Source organism: Nerophis ophidion, unplaced genomic scaffold (assembly GCF_033978795.1).
Source record: "Nerophis ophidion isolate RoL-2023_Sa unplaced genomic scaffold, RoL_Noph_v1.0 HiC_scaffold_46, whole genome shotgun sequence".
Lineage (NCBI taxonomy): Eukaryota > Metazoa > Chordata > Actinopteri > Syngnathiformes > Syngnathidae > Nerophis > Nerophis ophidion.
Window position 1 is genome coordinate 524,539 of NW_026906968.1, and position 16,460 is coordinate 540,998.

At 39.5% G+C, this 16,460-nt stretch overlaps 2 protein-coding genes across 3 annotated transcripts in view; one reads left to right on the top strand and one right to left on the bottom strand.

The window, feature by feature from the left end:
- LOC133546870 (oocyte zinc finger protein XlCOF8.4-like) overlaps positions 1-9,962 on the top strand; it is an 80,899-nt gene extending 70,937 nt beyond the window's left edge. For both annotated transcript variants that reach the window (XM_061892719.1, XM_061892718.1), the window contains exons 3-4: positions 7,305-9,112; positions 9,165-9,962. In XM_061892719.1, the coding sequence (XP_061748703.1) occupies positions 7,305-8,380 (1,076 nt within the window). In that variant the 3' untranslated portion in view covers positions 8,381-9,112; positions 9,165-9,962. The remainder of the gene's footprint in view (positions 1-7,304; positions 9,113-9,164) is intronic.
- Positions 9,963-11,601: 1,639 nt separating this feature from the next.
- LOC133546877 (gastrula zinc finger protein XlCGF57.1-like) lies at positions 11,602-14,138 on the bottom strand. Its single transcript, XM_061892729.1, has one exon. The coding sequence runs from the start codon at positions 14,034-14,036 to the stop codon at positions 12,807-12,809; it is 1,230 nt and encodes a 409-aa protein (XP_061748713.1). The 5' UTR covers positions 14,037-14,138; the 3' UTR covers positions 11,602-12,806.
- Positions 14,139-16,460: the final 2,322 nt, after the last annotated feature.

The window sequence follows — 16,460 nt, forward strand, 5'->3', positions numbered from 1 at the left end:
CACTCGCAACAATGGCGGAAAGTCCAATCTCTCTCTGATAGATTCTGGAAGCGATGGAAACAAGAATACCTGTCAACCATACAAACTAGGAGAAGAGACTCGGCTGAACGCCGCTGTGCTACCTCCAGCACGAGCCCCCCCTTCCACAAGCGGATGCCAGACGCTCTCTCTACGGTCTAAAACTACCTCTAGGGGTGAGTGGGGGTAGGAACTGAAAGAGGTAGACAGGGTGGGAGGAAAAGTCACAGGTGGAGGGGTTTCAGAGGGGACTCTGCCACCACCATTGCCCCAATAATCACACATATAATAAACTTCTCAATCAAACAAGGCCAGTTACCCAAGGATTTCAAGATAGCAAGAGTAACCCCCCTTTATAAAAAAAGGAAGCAAATTAGAACCTGGTAACTACCGACCTGTTTCTATGCTCAGTTCCATTTTGAAAGTAATGGAAAAAATAGTTTATGAACAGGTTGATGGATACCTTGCTACTAATAAACTAATGTACAAATTCCAATCCGGCTTCAGAACTAACCACTCCACTGACACATGCCTTCTCTATCAGAGCGACCACATCAAACATGAGGTGGAGGCGGGCAAATACTGCGGCATGGTCATGCTGGACATTCAGAAGGCCTTTGACACCGTTAACCACGCTATACTGTTGGATAAGCTCAGAGCAATCGGATTCGATGAAACCTCATCAAGCTGGATGCAATCTTACTTGGAGGGGAAGAAACAGGTGGTAGAGGTGCCCCTCCCCTCTCAGTAAGCTGTGGAGTCCCCCAAGGCAGTATACTAGGACCTTTACTGTTCCTAATATACGTAAATGACATGCCATCAGCATGCCACTGTGAATTCTTCCTGTTTGTGGATGACTCGGCCCTGCTGGTATCCGGCAAGGACAAGTCACAGGTGGAACAAATCCTCAGTGCTGAACTACTTAATATTTGCACCTGGCTCTCTGACAACAAGCTATCCATACACTTAGGTAAAACGGAATCTATCCTATATGGGTCCCATATCAACCTTAAAGGGGAACATTATCACCAGACCTATGTAAGCGTCAATATATACCTTGATGTTGCAGAAAAAAGACCATATATTTTTTTAACCGATTTCCGAACTCTAAATGGGTGAATTTTGGCGAATTAAACGCCTCTCTGTTTATCGCTCTCGGAGTGATGACGTCAGAACGTGACGTCACCTAGGTAGAGAACAGCATTTTTCTCCACCACATTACAAACACAAGTCAAATCAGCTCTGTTATTTTCCGTTTTTTCGACTGTTTTCCGGTACCTTGGAGACATCATGCCTCGTCGGTGTGTTGTCGGAGGGTGTAACAACACGATCAGGGAATGATTCTAGTTGATTTATGTAGAATGTGCATCGATTAGCACGGCATGCTAATCGATGCTAACATGCTATTTAGGCTAGCTGTGTATACATATTGCAGCATTACGCCTCATTTGTAGCTATATTTACATCCAGCCCTTCCCTCCACCCACATTTAATGTCAAAAAAACACATCCCAATCGACGGATTTAAGTTGCTCCAGTGTCAAGAAATGCGAAAGTCCCTCGTTTGGTTTTTACCGGCGATGCTACGACAGAGATGGCAAGAATGTGTGGATATCATGCGACACTCAAAGCAGATGCATTCCCAACGATAAAGTCAACAAAATCACAAAGGTGAGTTTTGTTGATGTTGTTGACTTATGTGCTAATCAAACATATGCTAACATGCTATTTAGGCTAGCTGTATGTACATTTGAAACCATATTTACATCCAGCGTTTCCTTCCACCCACATTTAATGCAAAACAAACACTTACCAATCGACGGATTTAAGTTGCTCCAGTGTCACAAGATGCGAAAGTCCTGATCGTTTGGTCCGCACATTTTACCGGCGATGCTAACGCAGACATGGCCGAATAGCGTCAATAGCTATTCGCTCAATAGCTGCAGTTTCTTCTTCAATTTCATTTACGCTATCTGCCTCCATACTCCTACCATCCATTTTAATACATGCATAATCTGTTTAATCGCTAAAGCCGCTGAAATCCGAGGCTGAATCCGGGCTAATGTCGCTATATCTTGCTATGGTAACCGCCATGTTGTTTGTATTGGCATCGCTATCTGACGTCACAGGAAAATGAACAGTGGCTTCGCACATAACGAAAATCAATCACGTTAAAGCTTTTTTTTAGGTATATTCCGGGACGGGTAAAATTCTGAAAAAAACTTCGAAAAATAAAATAAGCCACTGGGAACTGATTTTTAGTGGTTTTAACCCTTTTTAAATTGTGATAATGTTCCCCTTTAAGAAAGTCATTGACTTCACTATAAAAGTGGGTGACATTGTTATCACCAGGAAAGATGAGATCACCTACCTACGTTCCATTCTAGAAGCTAATCTTTCCTGCGATAAAATGGCAACCAAGGTAATCAAAAAGGTCAACCAAAGAACGAGATTCCTCTACAGAATCTCCTCTCTGGTCAACAAAAGCACCTTGAATATTCTAGCGGGAACTCTCATTTAACCTTTTTTCGATTACGCTTGCTCCTCCTGGTACTCCAGCACCTCCAAAACCCTTAAATCTAGACTCCAAACATCCCAGAATAAGCTAGTCCGGTTACTTTTAGACCTCCACGCCAGATCACACCTCAATCCAACACACTTCTCCAAAGTGGGCTGGCTCAGGGTGGAGGACAAAGTAAAACAACTTGCACTGAGCCTAGTCTATAAAATCCGCTACACCTCCCTGAAACCGAAGTACATGTCCAACTACTTCCTGACCGCCATAACCACAACACCAGGGGGAGCTCCACAAACCACGTTAAACCCAGATTCCGATCTAACAAAGGTCTTAACTCATTATCCTTCTATGCCACATCAATGTGGAATGCACTCCCAACAGGTGTAAAAGTAAATGCATCTCTATCCTCCTTCAAAACCGCTCTAAAACAACACCTCCAGGCAACTTCAACCCTTTACTAATACCCTCCTCCATTCACATCCCATCTCCCCGGATTATAAATAACCTAATGTAAATAATCAAATGTACTTCTAATGTATATACTTGTTCTTATGCTATGTGAACTCACTATGTTCTCTGCTGGCTGTACATATCCTACTAAATAAGACCTACACTGTTTCAATGTCCATTTCTCTGTTGATGCAATTGTTGATGACTGAAGTACTGATATCAACCAAAGCTCCTCATCCCACCCCCAGATTGTAAATAATGTAAATAATTCAATGTATATACTATGATGATTAACTTGTGTGATGACTGTATTATGCTGATAGTATATATTTGTACCATGAATTGATTAACGTGGACCCCGACTTAAACAAGTTGAAAAACTTATTGGGGTGTTACCATTTAGTGGTCAATTGTACGGAATATGTACTGAACTGTGCAATCTACTAATAAAAGTATCAATCAATCAAATTCAGAAAATAAAGACTTATACTGTGATTGAAAACAAATGTCTTTAAGGAGTGTAAGATTGTCATTTATGTCCCCTGTGGACGACTGAGGGAGTGCCTGCTCTAAAAACAATTCTTAATCCCCACTATGTTCTGGGGACGTAAGAGGGCTGACGTCACGGGTGCAGTACCCGTGACTACCAGACCAGCCGGGGGAGTCAATAGTAGAAAAACCAAAAGGATTACCAGGCGTGTATGGTGAGTCCTGGACAAGTTGAAAGTGGCTGTGTCCGTGAAGGGTTGATGGTGGAGTTAGCGTGTCTCTGTCGCTAGGCGATGCCCTTCGCCGCGGCTTCCGCCTCTGCCGATGCATGCGAGGGGGTGGGGTGAGACGGGGCGTTGCCGGACCTAGTGGAGTCAAGCGGGACTTGGAGACCTCCAAGCCCCAAGATCATCACATACGGCGCGCCGCGGAATGTCCCAGCCTGCATCGCTTGGGCTAACCTCCACGTTATCCTGTCGAATTCTTCGACCTCCGCTGCGAGAGAAGCTTCATTAGCTCGGACTTTACTGTGACATCTTGCTGGTATCGTGGTGAAAAGTTATTCTCTCGTGGGTGCAGTGGAGGATGGAACACAGCGTGAGGATAAGGATAATGATTTATTATACACTACAAAAACAATTTTTGAACAAAAAACACTTGCACAAGGCACTGAAAACAAAACAAACAGAACTAACGTGGAAGCTAAAAGGAACAAAAAGCGCTAGTATATAAACTACGGACAAGCAAACAATATAGCATGGAAGCTAATCGTATAACAAAAAGTAATTTACTACAATCGGGAAATGTGACGTCATCTGTTGCGTGTAGCAAACTAAACTCCGAGAACAAAAGGCAAACAAACACAGGCATATATGGGGCAGAAATAATCAGAGGCAGCTGCACGTGATCAAAAACAACAAACAGGTGACACTAAATGCGTAACTAGGCAACCGAAACAAACCAGGAAGTACCACCAGAAACTAAAGACGTCAAATACAAAACAGGCTGTGATAACAAAACAGAACAATGACATGGTCCAAGACGTGGACCATGACACCTAAATGGATTCATCTGCTTTGTAACTTTATTAGAACGTCCTGGATTGGTTGTTTGCTGTCTGCCAAGCTGTATAACCTCAACACATATAGTGAGGGCAGAACAACACTCAATAAACGTTTGGGAACTGAGGAAACTAATTGTTGAAGCTTTGAAAGTGGTATTTTTTACCATTATTGCTTGATGTACAGCTTCAGTTGTTCAACAGTCTTGTCGTATTTTACGCTTCATAATGCGCCACACATTTTTGATGGGAGACATGTCTGGACCGCGGGCGGGCCAGGAAAGTACCCGCACTCTTTTACTACGAAGCCACGCTGTTGTAACACATGGCTTGGCATTGTTTTGCTGAAATAAGCAGAGACGTCCATGTTAACGTTGCTTGGTTGACAACATATGTTGCTCCAAAACCTGAATGGACCTTTCAGCATTAATGGTGCCTTCACAGATGTGTAAGTTACCCATGCCTTGGGCACAAATACACCCCCATACCATCACACATGTGTAAGTTACCCATGCTTTGGACACTAATACACCCTCATACCATCACACATGCTGGCTTTTGAACTCTGCGCCTAGAACAATCCGGATGGTTATTTTCCTATTTGTTCCGGAGGACACCATATCCACAGTTTCCAAATATAATGTAAAATGTGGACTCGTCAGACCACCGAACACTTTTCCACTTTGCATCAGTCCAACTTAGATGAGCTCGGGCCCAGCCAAGCCGGCGGCGTTCCTGTGTGTTGATAAATGATTTTCGCTTTGCATAGTAGAGTTTTAACTTGCACATACCGATGTAGCGACCAACTGTAGTTACTTACAGTGGTTTTATGAAGCGTTCCTGAGCCCGTGTGGTGATATCCTTTACACACTGACGTCAGTTTTTGATGCAGTACCACCTGAGGGATCAAAGGTCTGTGATGTCATTGCTTACGTGCAGTGATTTCTCCAGATTCTCTGAACCTTTTGACGATTTTACGGACCGTAGATGGTAAAATCCCTAAATTCCTTTCAATAGCTCGTTGAGAAATGTTGTTCTGAAACTGTTCGACAATTTGTTTACAAATTGGTGACCCTCGCCCCATCCTTGTTTGTGAATTACTTAGCATTTCATGGAAGCTGCTTTTATACCCAATCATGGCACCCACCTGTTCCCAATTAGCCTGCACACCTGTGGGATGTTCCAAATAAGTGTTTGATGAGCAGTCCTCAACTTTATCAGTATCCATTACCACCTTTCCCAACTTCTTTGTTACGTGTTGCTTGCATCAAATTCTAAAGTTAATGATTATTTGCAAAAAAAAAAAAAAAATGTTTATCAGTTTGAACATGAAATATGTTGTCTTTGTAGCATATTCAACTGAATATGGGTTGAAAATAATTTGCAAATCATTGTATTCCGTTTATATTTACATCTAACACAATTTCCCAACTCATATGGAGACAGGGTTTGTAGAATTAGCTTTCATTATCTTAGAGGTGAGAAAACAGTTCAGTATGTCAATATAGCAGCATAAGCTAGTTACTTCTGTGATCAATGCGCCGCTAAAAGTAGGTCCTTAATATTAGCACTTATAATAACAATATCATTAATACTTGGTTAATATTCAGGTCACAAAATGTAAAATGAGTATTGTTGGCAGTTTTTGGATGTTTTTTTGGAGGACTTTGTGGGTCTAATAGAGGAGCTCCCATTGACTCCAATGTTAGCTGATTTTTTGCTCATGATTATTTAATAATTAAAATTCATAAAAGTTTGAAACAAATGTCTCACATAAGGATTGTGAATGATAGGTAACATTTTTTAAAAAGTGCAGTTTCCTTTGAATTTGTCAGATAAGTAAACAGTCCTTCAAATTAAAGATGTAAAACAATTGAGGTTGTTTATAGATATTATCCACTATGAAGTTACAGTCAAACTAAGCACACAAGGGAAAGTACATTCATATACACATGAAGTACACACATGTGTAAGAATCATGTTACCACCAAAATATTGACTCGTTCTCCTAAAGCCAATATCGAGTATCCTTTGGTGAGCTGACCGTATCGTCACACCCTTAGTTGAAAGCACACCATCCCCATGACATGACACTTCCACGAGATGTAGAACAATAGTCCCACATTTTAAACATACACACACATCTGAAGAATATTAAAATTAAATATATTTGGTGGGCCAAACAAAACGACTCGACGAACCAATGTTTGGTATGGGCGATATGACCTCAAATCTATATCCTAACAACAATATGTCACAATATATAATTCGTTATATGATTGAGAATAGAATAATTTCAAAATAGGTACAAAAAAATCCTAATTTGGCAGCTGACATATGCAGTAACATATTGTTCGTTTCTAATAGTATTATTTTGTCAAAACAGTTATTAATAATGTACTTGTTTATTTACTGTTAATATCTGGTTACTTTATTTGAGAAAATAATACTGGAAATGTAATATTTTACTGCATATTTCAGAAACTAAATTAGGAACCTGTGTAGCCAGTTTTAAAATGGTTCTATCAGTAATTCTAAATGAAATACTGTATCGCAAAATCAATTTTAAACCACATCGGTCATCCATAGTAAAAACTCCTGTCGTCCTGGTTTTTGTTTATTTTCCTGTGAATAATGTTGTAAAGAGCAGCGTGTTTGTGCGTCACTGAGATTTCAAGACAGTTCATACGATAACTTGTTTTTCCTAAGTGCATGTAAAAGTACTGAATGCATTGTGTGACTGAGCAGAGATGCTGTGTTTGTCTTGCAGATGTCTGTGAAGAACATCTTCACCCTCAGCAACAAAAGTGGAGCTTCAGGATGCGGACAGAGGAGCCACAGCCCTCCCACATTAAGAAGGAAGAGGAATACCCACTGATACACCATTTTAAAAAGGAAGAGGAGGACCCACTGACATCCCATTTTAAAAAGGAAGTGGTGGATCCACTGACCCCTCACTCTAAGGAGGAAGAGGAGGACCCAGTGACCCCTTACATTAAAGAGGAAGAGGAGGAAGAGGGCATCAGTCAGCCTAAATGGTTGGAGGAGTTCCCAGTGACTGGTGTCCCTGTGAAGAGTGAAGATGATGAGGTGAAAGGTGAAAGTGAGGAGAGGGGAGGGGGGGAGCCTCCAAGCAGCAGCTCAACACAACACATGACAACAGAAGCTGATGGAGACCACTGTGGAGGATCACAAGCAGACAAGCTCTTAGCTCCACTATCAGATAGTGAGGACACAACGTCACACTCTCCTGACACTGATGATGAAGACTCTAAAGATGATAAGACATGTCACACTGACAACACTCACTTCACATCTTCTCACTGTCACAAAACCTTTAAATACCGTCGTAATCTGAAAAGACACATGAGAACACACACTGGAGAAAAACCTTTTTCTTGCTCAGAATGTGGTAAAGGTTTTACACGAAGTCAACATTTGAAAGTACACATGAGAACACACACTGGAGAAAGACCTTTTTTATGTTCAATCTGTGGTAAAGATTTTACTCGAAGGTACTATTTAAAATCACACATGAGTACACACACTGGAGGAAAACATTGTTCCTGCTCAGAATGTGGTAAAAAATATACTCAAAGCCATAATTTGAAAACACACATGAGAACACACACTGGAGAAAAACCTTTTTCATGTTCAATCTGTGGCAAAAATTTTACTCGAAGGCAAAATTTTAAAACACACATGACAATACACACTGGAGAAAAACCTTTTTCATGTTCAATTTGTGTCAAAAATTTTACTCAAAGGCAATCTTTGAAAGTACATATGAGATTACCACTGGAGAAAATAAAATTTCCTGCTCAGAATGTGGTAAAAGTTTTGTAATAAATCAAGGTTTAAAAGTACATATGAGAACACACGCTGGAGAAAAACCTTTTTCATGTTCAATCTGCGGTAAAGATTTTACTCAAAAGAAGCATTTCAAAGCACACATGACACTACACACTGGAGAAAAACCTTTTTCATGTTCAATCTGCGGTAAAGATTTTACTCAAAAGAAGCATTTCAAAGCACACATGACACTACACACTGGAGAAAAACCTTTTTCATGTTCAATCTTTGGTAAAAAATCTATTCGAAGGCAACATTTAAAAACACACATGAGAATACACACTGGAGAAAAACCTTGTTCCTTCTCATAATGTGGTAAAAGTTTTGTCATAGGACAAAGTTTAAAAGTAAAAATGAGAACACACGCTGGTGAAAAACCTTTCATATGTTCAGTATGTTGTAAAAGTTATATAGAAAGACGACAATTAAAATTACACATGATATAGCACTCTGGTGAAAAACCATACTCCTGTTCAAGCTGCGATAAAAGCTTTGGTCACCTAAACACTCTTACAGTACACATGAGAAGACACCCAGGAGAGAAAGTGCTGAGTTGCAGTGTGTGTGGTGAAAGATTGTCTTCTAAGTACCAGTGTAAGAAACACAAGTGTGCTGGTGAGAACAGCAGCAGCAAATGAAACTGCAGGATTTGAAATAAACTGTCCAGACTTTCATTTTGACTTTCTAACAACATCAGCACATATAACATGTGTGACATTGTTGTTTGTCTAACAATCTGGTTAATATGATTCTAACATTTATAGATTAGACACTTCAGATTAGTGTGTTTATTACAGTCAAGTACATGAGTTAATACACACATTTGTGTACTTTAAAATGAACAGAACAATTTGACTGAAAGGGTGAGAATAAACAGTACATAAAATTATGTTACATGCAATAAACATTGTATGTGTAAATATCCATAATTTACCTCTATACTTATTCATAATAGTGTTTTATATGTTTTTTGAAGAATGGTTGATTGGCAACACTAAATGTTCCCTAGTGTGTGAATGTGAGTGTGAATGTTGTCTGTCTATCTGTGTTGGCCCTGTGATGAGGTGGCAACTTGTCCAGGGTGTACCCCGCCTTCCACCCGATTGTAGCTGAGATAGGCGCCAGCGCCCCCCGCGACACCGAAAGGGAATAAGCGGTAGAAAATGGATGGGATGGATGGACGTGTTACATATTTTATTTTCTAATTGTAGATAATTCCATAGATGAACTCCTTTATATGATGTACATATTTGTTTTACATGTGTTCATACCTTTGCTTTTGAGTACACATAAATCCCTCTTAGTTCATATTTACTGCTTCACATCTGAAACATCTTCTGGACCACTTCTGGAAGCATATTATTATTTAATTCATACATCATTTGAACAGTTGTATTTTATACAAGATCTTTTACTTTTATAATGTGTGATTTTTTGAATAATTTGTTGGGTCTCTAGAATCCTTTCTATTAGTTGTCTTTATTACTCTCTTGTGTAATATGATGATTGTTGTGTGATTGTTTTATATGTATGTCCCCAGACTTTTATGCAATAAACAATGTATGTTTCAACTGAAGTTGGGTTCAATAATTGTAGTTAATATTTGTAAGTATGTATTTTATTCTCTTTAGTATTGCACTCCATTGTTTTATTGTTTTCTTTATATGACTTACATGTAGTGTCCAGTTTACTTCATCATCTATATTAACTCAGAAAAATGCGATTACCTTAATTCCTTTAATTTCAATATTATCCATCATAATTTGTGTTTTACATTTTTACAATCTTCAAATATGATGTATTTAGTTTTATTGAAGTTTAGTGACAGTTTATTGATGTGCAGCCATCTTTTTATGGTTAAGTTCTCTATGGATAAAATAAAATGAGAGTTAAATCAAGCGGTAATGAAGATTATTATATACATAATTACACTCAGTAGTGACAATTAAAGACACTTCCATCCTGTTCATTTGAGCAAAGAAAAAGAGTAGACTGTAATATTCTAAACAATAGAAGAATATTAATATCAGCAGTCAATATTCCAACATTGTGAAGCTGAGCTATGGTAAAAAACATATTCAGCATTGAAGGCTTTATGAGAGTGATGTAATGATCAGAATCAGAAATACTTTATTAATCCCCACAGGGAATTTAAATTGTCAGCACTGTTATGACCATGTGAATATTAAATGTAATATTATATGAATACCATAATAAATTGTTACGTTTGGGGGATGTGTAATATTTTTTGTATGAACATCCTGAATGTTTTCATGCTAGAATAGTTTTAATTAGTAGAGAGTGAAACAAATGAGGCAGTAATGATAATAATGTTTTGTTTTAAGCCTGTTTATGAATAATTAAAGATAATTAAAATGCCAAAATGTAGCTTACATCCTCAGTGAGCTGAACTCCAGCAGTAAAGATGAGATAAATAATGTGGAAAGGTCAGAAGTCAAAATGTTTCTTCAGGTGATACATGGAGCCTCTGCTGCCACCCAGCGGCCGTTGGAAAGAATGCATACATTTTGTTTTGACCTCCTTAAAGCTGCTTTTTACTTTCTCTCCTGTTTGTGTCCAAGTCTGTAGTGTGGGCCATAGGACAGAAGGAGGAGGACATTTTGTTAATAGACTGTGGAGGGCAGCAATACACCTAAGATGTTCTACTAGTCTGCTGGAAATAGAAAGGAGGAGAAAGCAAGATGGCGTTTGATGGAGAAAGTCTAAACGTGGGCATTATTGTTCTGTATTTTTAATCAGTGCATACATGTGCACATATATGTCCTTTAATAGAGTAAACATCAAAAATAATTGTTTGTATCTGAATGCACTTTGTATTTAACACCACCATTCTTAAATATGTTGTTTGTAAGAATGTGGGTGTTGTTGAGAAGATGATGCAGGTGTTCTGTCCAATTTAGCTTCCTGTAAAAATGTGTTATTTATTCTAGTTTATTTGTAACAATTAATTGTTTTCCTATATTATAGTCTCCTCACTTTATCCAGACAGTCATTAGGACAAAAGACCCTGGGAGGAATTTGCCCTTTTAAAAAGGGAAACCTATTCACTGTGGCAGGACAATATCTAGATGAATTGATCACATTTGTATAATCGGCTATGAGGCATTTTATTCTCATTGTACAGCACTTATCTTTGGGCTGATACTGATACTGATACTGTGTTGACCAGTTTGATGATTGAATGTCCAGTACTGTAGAAATGTGTTTGGATATGACAATCCCTTTATTCCAAGCTATCAAAATGAAATGAAAAGTAGGTTCTAGAACATTATGTATGCTGACCTTGAATGGCACATTGTCACAGCAGTGAGACCTGACCACACACCACACCACACGCTCCAAAACTGTTTGTCCTCCATGTAATCACCCCCGAGTGTTTCCAGCTGAACACAATTAAAGGAGGCTACCATGATGGCAACCGCACCATAGCAACAGTCCCATCCCTGTCAACACTTCCTGGTTCTCAACAGGAAGTGGGCGGAGCAATCTGCAGAAAGGGAAACTCAGCATGAACTGAAGCCAGCTATCAATCAGAGAAAACAAAATAAAAACAATATAAGCAAATAAGGAAATTTGGCTCCAACAGTCAGTTTTCGTCTTTTGGTGCAGTTGACCTTGTTCTTACATTTCTCCTTCCTCCTAGAGTTCCTGTGTTGCCCTTGTGGGCGGAGTTGTGGGACGTGCACAGCTGCTTCCAATTGACCCTGGTGCTACTTAAGCAGCACCTTGACAGCTGGATGGCACTCGGCGATTCTACTCCACGCCAGTTGATTCCATGCTTTGAGTATTTTGCTACCTTGGCCATTCCCAGTGCCATCCATCTTGGTGTTGTTTTGTAGTGTGCACGTCTTGTAACTCCAAACCAAGTTGACTTTATTTGTGTATAGAAGTAGCTTTTGTTATTTTTTCCAAAATGCACATTTAGTCTTCTCTTTTTCACACCATCGTTTTTTGTTTCCTACTGTTTGGATTGTTTTTGTGAGTAGATTTCCGCAGTAAAAGAAGTGTGAACAGCACTCTGACAGAAGGAGTTCCTCCAAAACGCAACACCCTTTGGCGGACAAGTATGTGATTAAATGCTATACATATAAAATGAAAGAGACAAGTGGTAGAACAAATGGATGGATGTACAGTAAAGCTCTGTGGGATGATGTACATAATTAACTTTTCCCAAACATTCCAAACGTTCCCATGTTTTCTGAAATTGATAATGTTTGAGGAATTCTAAAAAAGGGGGATAAATCATGAACAACTTTAAAAAACACTTGTCATGTGTAGTACTTGACTGAAAAAAGGCAATAATCTAAAATACCTCATCTATAAATCTTAGAAACTATGTGCTGATGTTTTTAGAAGGTCAAAGTTAAAGTCTTGACAGTTTATTTCAAATCCTGCAGTTTCATTTGCTGCTGCTGTTCTCACCAGCACACTTGTGTTTCTTACACTGGTACTTAGAAGACAATCTTTCACCACACACACTGCAACTCAACACTTTCTCTCCTGGGTGTCTTCTCATGTGTCTTTTCAAATGCTGACTTTGTAAAAAACTTTTACAACATACTGAACATGTAAAAGGTTTTTCTCCACTGTGTGTTCTCACGTGTTCTTTCAAATAGTGTCGTTGCGCAAAATATTTACTGCAGATTGAACAGGAAAAAGGTTTTTCTCCAGTGTGTATTCTCATGTGCTTTTTGAAATTTTCCCTTCGAGTAAAATCTTTACCGCAGATTGAACATGAAAAAGGTTTTTCTCCAGTGTGTGTTCTCATGTGCACTTTCAAATGTGGCCTCTGAGTAAAATCTTTACCACAGATAGAACATGAAAAAGGTTTTTTTCCAGTGTGTGTTCTCATGTGTACTTTCAAATGTGGCCTCTGAGTAAAATCTTTACCACAGATAGAACATGAAAAAGGTTTTTCTCCACTGTGTGTTCTCATGTGTACTTTTAAATCTGGCCTCTGAGTAAAATGTTTACCGCAGTTTGAACATGAAAAAGGTTTTTCTCCAGTGTGTGTTCTCATGTGTCTTTTCAATTTACGAGGATATTTAAAAGTTTTGTGACAGTGAGAAGATGTGAAGTGAGTGTTGTCAGTGTGACATGTCTTATCATCTTTAGAGTCTTCATCATCAGTGTCAGGAGAGTGTGACGTTGTGTCCTCACTATCTGATAGTGGAGCTAAGAGCTTGTCTGCTTGTGATCCTCCACAGTGGTCTCCATCAGCTTCTGTTGTCATGTGTTGTGTTGAGCTGCTGCTTGGAGGCTCCCCCCCTCCCCTCTCCTCACTTTCACCTTTCACTTCATCTCCTTCACTCTTCACAGGGACACCAGTCACTGGGAACTCCTCCAACCATTTAGGCTGACTGATGCCCTCTTCCTCCTCTTCCTCTTTAATGTGAGGGCTCAGTGGATCCACCGCTTCCTTTTTAAAATGGGGTGTCAGTGGGTCCCCCTCTTCCTCTTTAAAATGGGTTATTAGTGGCTTCTCCTCTTTCTTTTTAAAATTGGGGGTCAATGAGTCCTCCTCTTCCTCTTTGATGTGAGTGGTCAGTGGGTCATCCTCTTCCGCTTTAAAATGGGGGATCAGTGGGTGTTTCTTTTCCTTTTTAATGTGGGAGGGCTGTGGCTCCATCCTGAAGCTCCACTTCTGTTGCTCAGGGAGAAGATGTTCTTCACAGACGTCTGCAGGCCACAAGAAGACAAACACGTTTTAGAAACATCCATCTGTGCTCAGTCACACAATGCATTCAGTACTTTTACATGCACTTAGGAAAAACAAGTTATCGTATGAACTGTCTTGAAATCTCAGTGACGCACAAACAGGCTGCTCTTTACAACATTATTCACAGGAAAGGAAAAACAAACCAGCACAACAGGACTTTCTACAATGGATTGACGGTTGATGGTTTAAAATTGATTCTGTCATATATTATTTCTTATAGAATTATTAATAGAACCGTTTTAAAACAGGCTACACAGGCTCCTAATTTAGTTGATGAAATATGCAGTAAAATATTTCATCATTTCCAGTATTATTTTCTCAAATAAAGCAACCAGATATTAACAATAAATAAACAAGTACATTAATAATAATTGTTTCGCCAAATTAATACAATTAGAAAAGACACAATATGTTACTGCATATGTCAGCTGCCAAATTAAGAGCTTTTGTAACCCATTTTGAAATTCTTCTATTAGCAATCATATACCAAATGATATATCGTGACATATATTGTTAATAAGATATAGATTTTAAGTCATATGGCCCATACCAAACATTGTTTCGCCGAGTCATTTTGTTTGGCCCACCAAATATATTTATTTTTATATTCTTTAGATGTGTGTGTATGTTTAAAATGTGGTACTACTGTTCTACATCACGTGGAAGTGTACATTTAAACCAATGTGGGTGGCACTGGGAGCAGGTGGGTAAAGTGTCTTGCCCAAGGACACAATGGCTCAGATGGCAGAAGCTGGGATTGAACCTGGAACCCTCAAGTTGCTGGCATGGCCGCTCTACCAACCGAGCTATACTGCCAGGCCACCTTAACAACATCAACACATTACCCACCGCCTAAACTAAAGTCTTAAAAAAAAAAAAACATTTTTTGTTTTTTTGTCCTGTCCGGCTTCTCAGGCAAATCATATAGTCGATGTAGATGCCCATATCGCATGTTCACATTTACTTTACAAAAGAGAAGTGTAGGATACTTCTCTTGTTGCCTTATTTGTATTTGACTTCATTAAACGTATTGATATTATCATTTTGTGCTACACTAAAGTCTTAACAAGCTGGTACGCTTCGTACTGCCTCTGTCTCTGTCACTATGTCTCTGCAGCCCCCAGCATTGTCCCACCCACACAACCATCTGATTGGTTACAGGCAAAGCGGTAAGAGCCAATCAGCAGTGCGTATTCAGAGTGCATGGAATCAGGGCTCACGGCAGAGGCAGGCAGAGAGGAGAGACGGTGCATGTTAGCAGAAAGGTGTTCAGCAGGTGAGCATAATGCAGCGGACGATCCCCATATCATAATAAACACCTCCCAGTCAACTACTTGTAACATCACTATGAGCCCGTTGACGATCTGGAGGTATAGGCGGTAGCTCAGCTCGCTCACAGTCCTCGAGGTGAAGGCTGATTAGCTTTTAGCGTAACGTTAGCTCATTTTGCGATGTGTGCGTGCGTGCGTGCGTGTGTGTGTTACGGACAGTAAAGCCCTGTCTGTCTGAGAGAAAGACAAGCATTATTGACCGATAGTTAACATCTAAGTTATTTCACTTAACCTTTTTCTGTGTTGACGCAGCAAAGAGTCAGTGAGTCCTACTCTTCCTCTTTATTGTGAGTGGAGCTGTGACTCCTCTTTCTCTGTAAGGTAAGGGAGGGCTGTGATTCATTTTTCTACTTAATGTGAGAGCTATCTGGCTCCTCCTTCCCTTTAATGTGGGGTTGCTTTGAATCCTCTTCCTCTTTAATCTTGGGGTACTGCAGAACCTCCATTTCCTTTTTAATATAAGGGGTTGTGACTGATTCTGCTCCATCCTTGAGGTCCACTCTTGCTGCTCAGGGAAATGTTCTTCAATACACAAGTTAGACGAACAAATGCTTAAGAAAAGTCCAGATTTACCCAGTCACATGACACTTTGTCCTGCATATATTCTGATAATGTCTCTGAGGATTTTATCAGTCCCCACGTTGACTTTCAAGATGTCAAAACCATACGGTACATCAGCGAAGCAATACAAAAACTCATGAAAAAAATAAACACAGCAGTAAAACACTTACATACAAACAAGACAGCTGCTTGTACACCCGAAAGAGAACAAAGAACAGTGTCTAAGAGGAGCATCAACATTTGCATTTAAACTGTAAAATCCTGTTTATGATTTATTTACTCTACTTATTTAAATATGAACATTTTCCTTTAGGAAACTTTTACGATTTCTGTGTTGTTGTAGCTTGTATGCTGCAATTCCCCCCCAAGATGGCGACCCTGTAGTGGCTGCTGTTGGCAGGAGCTCTGTGCTCTTGTGTCATCCTTTTGTGTTTCCCTCTTC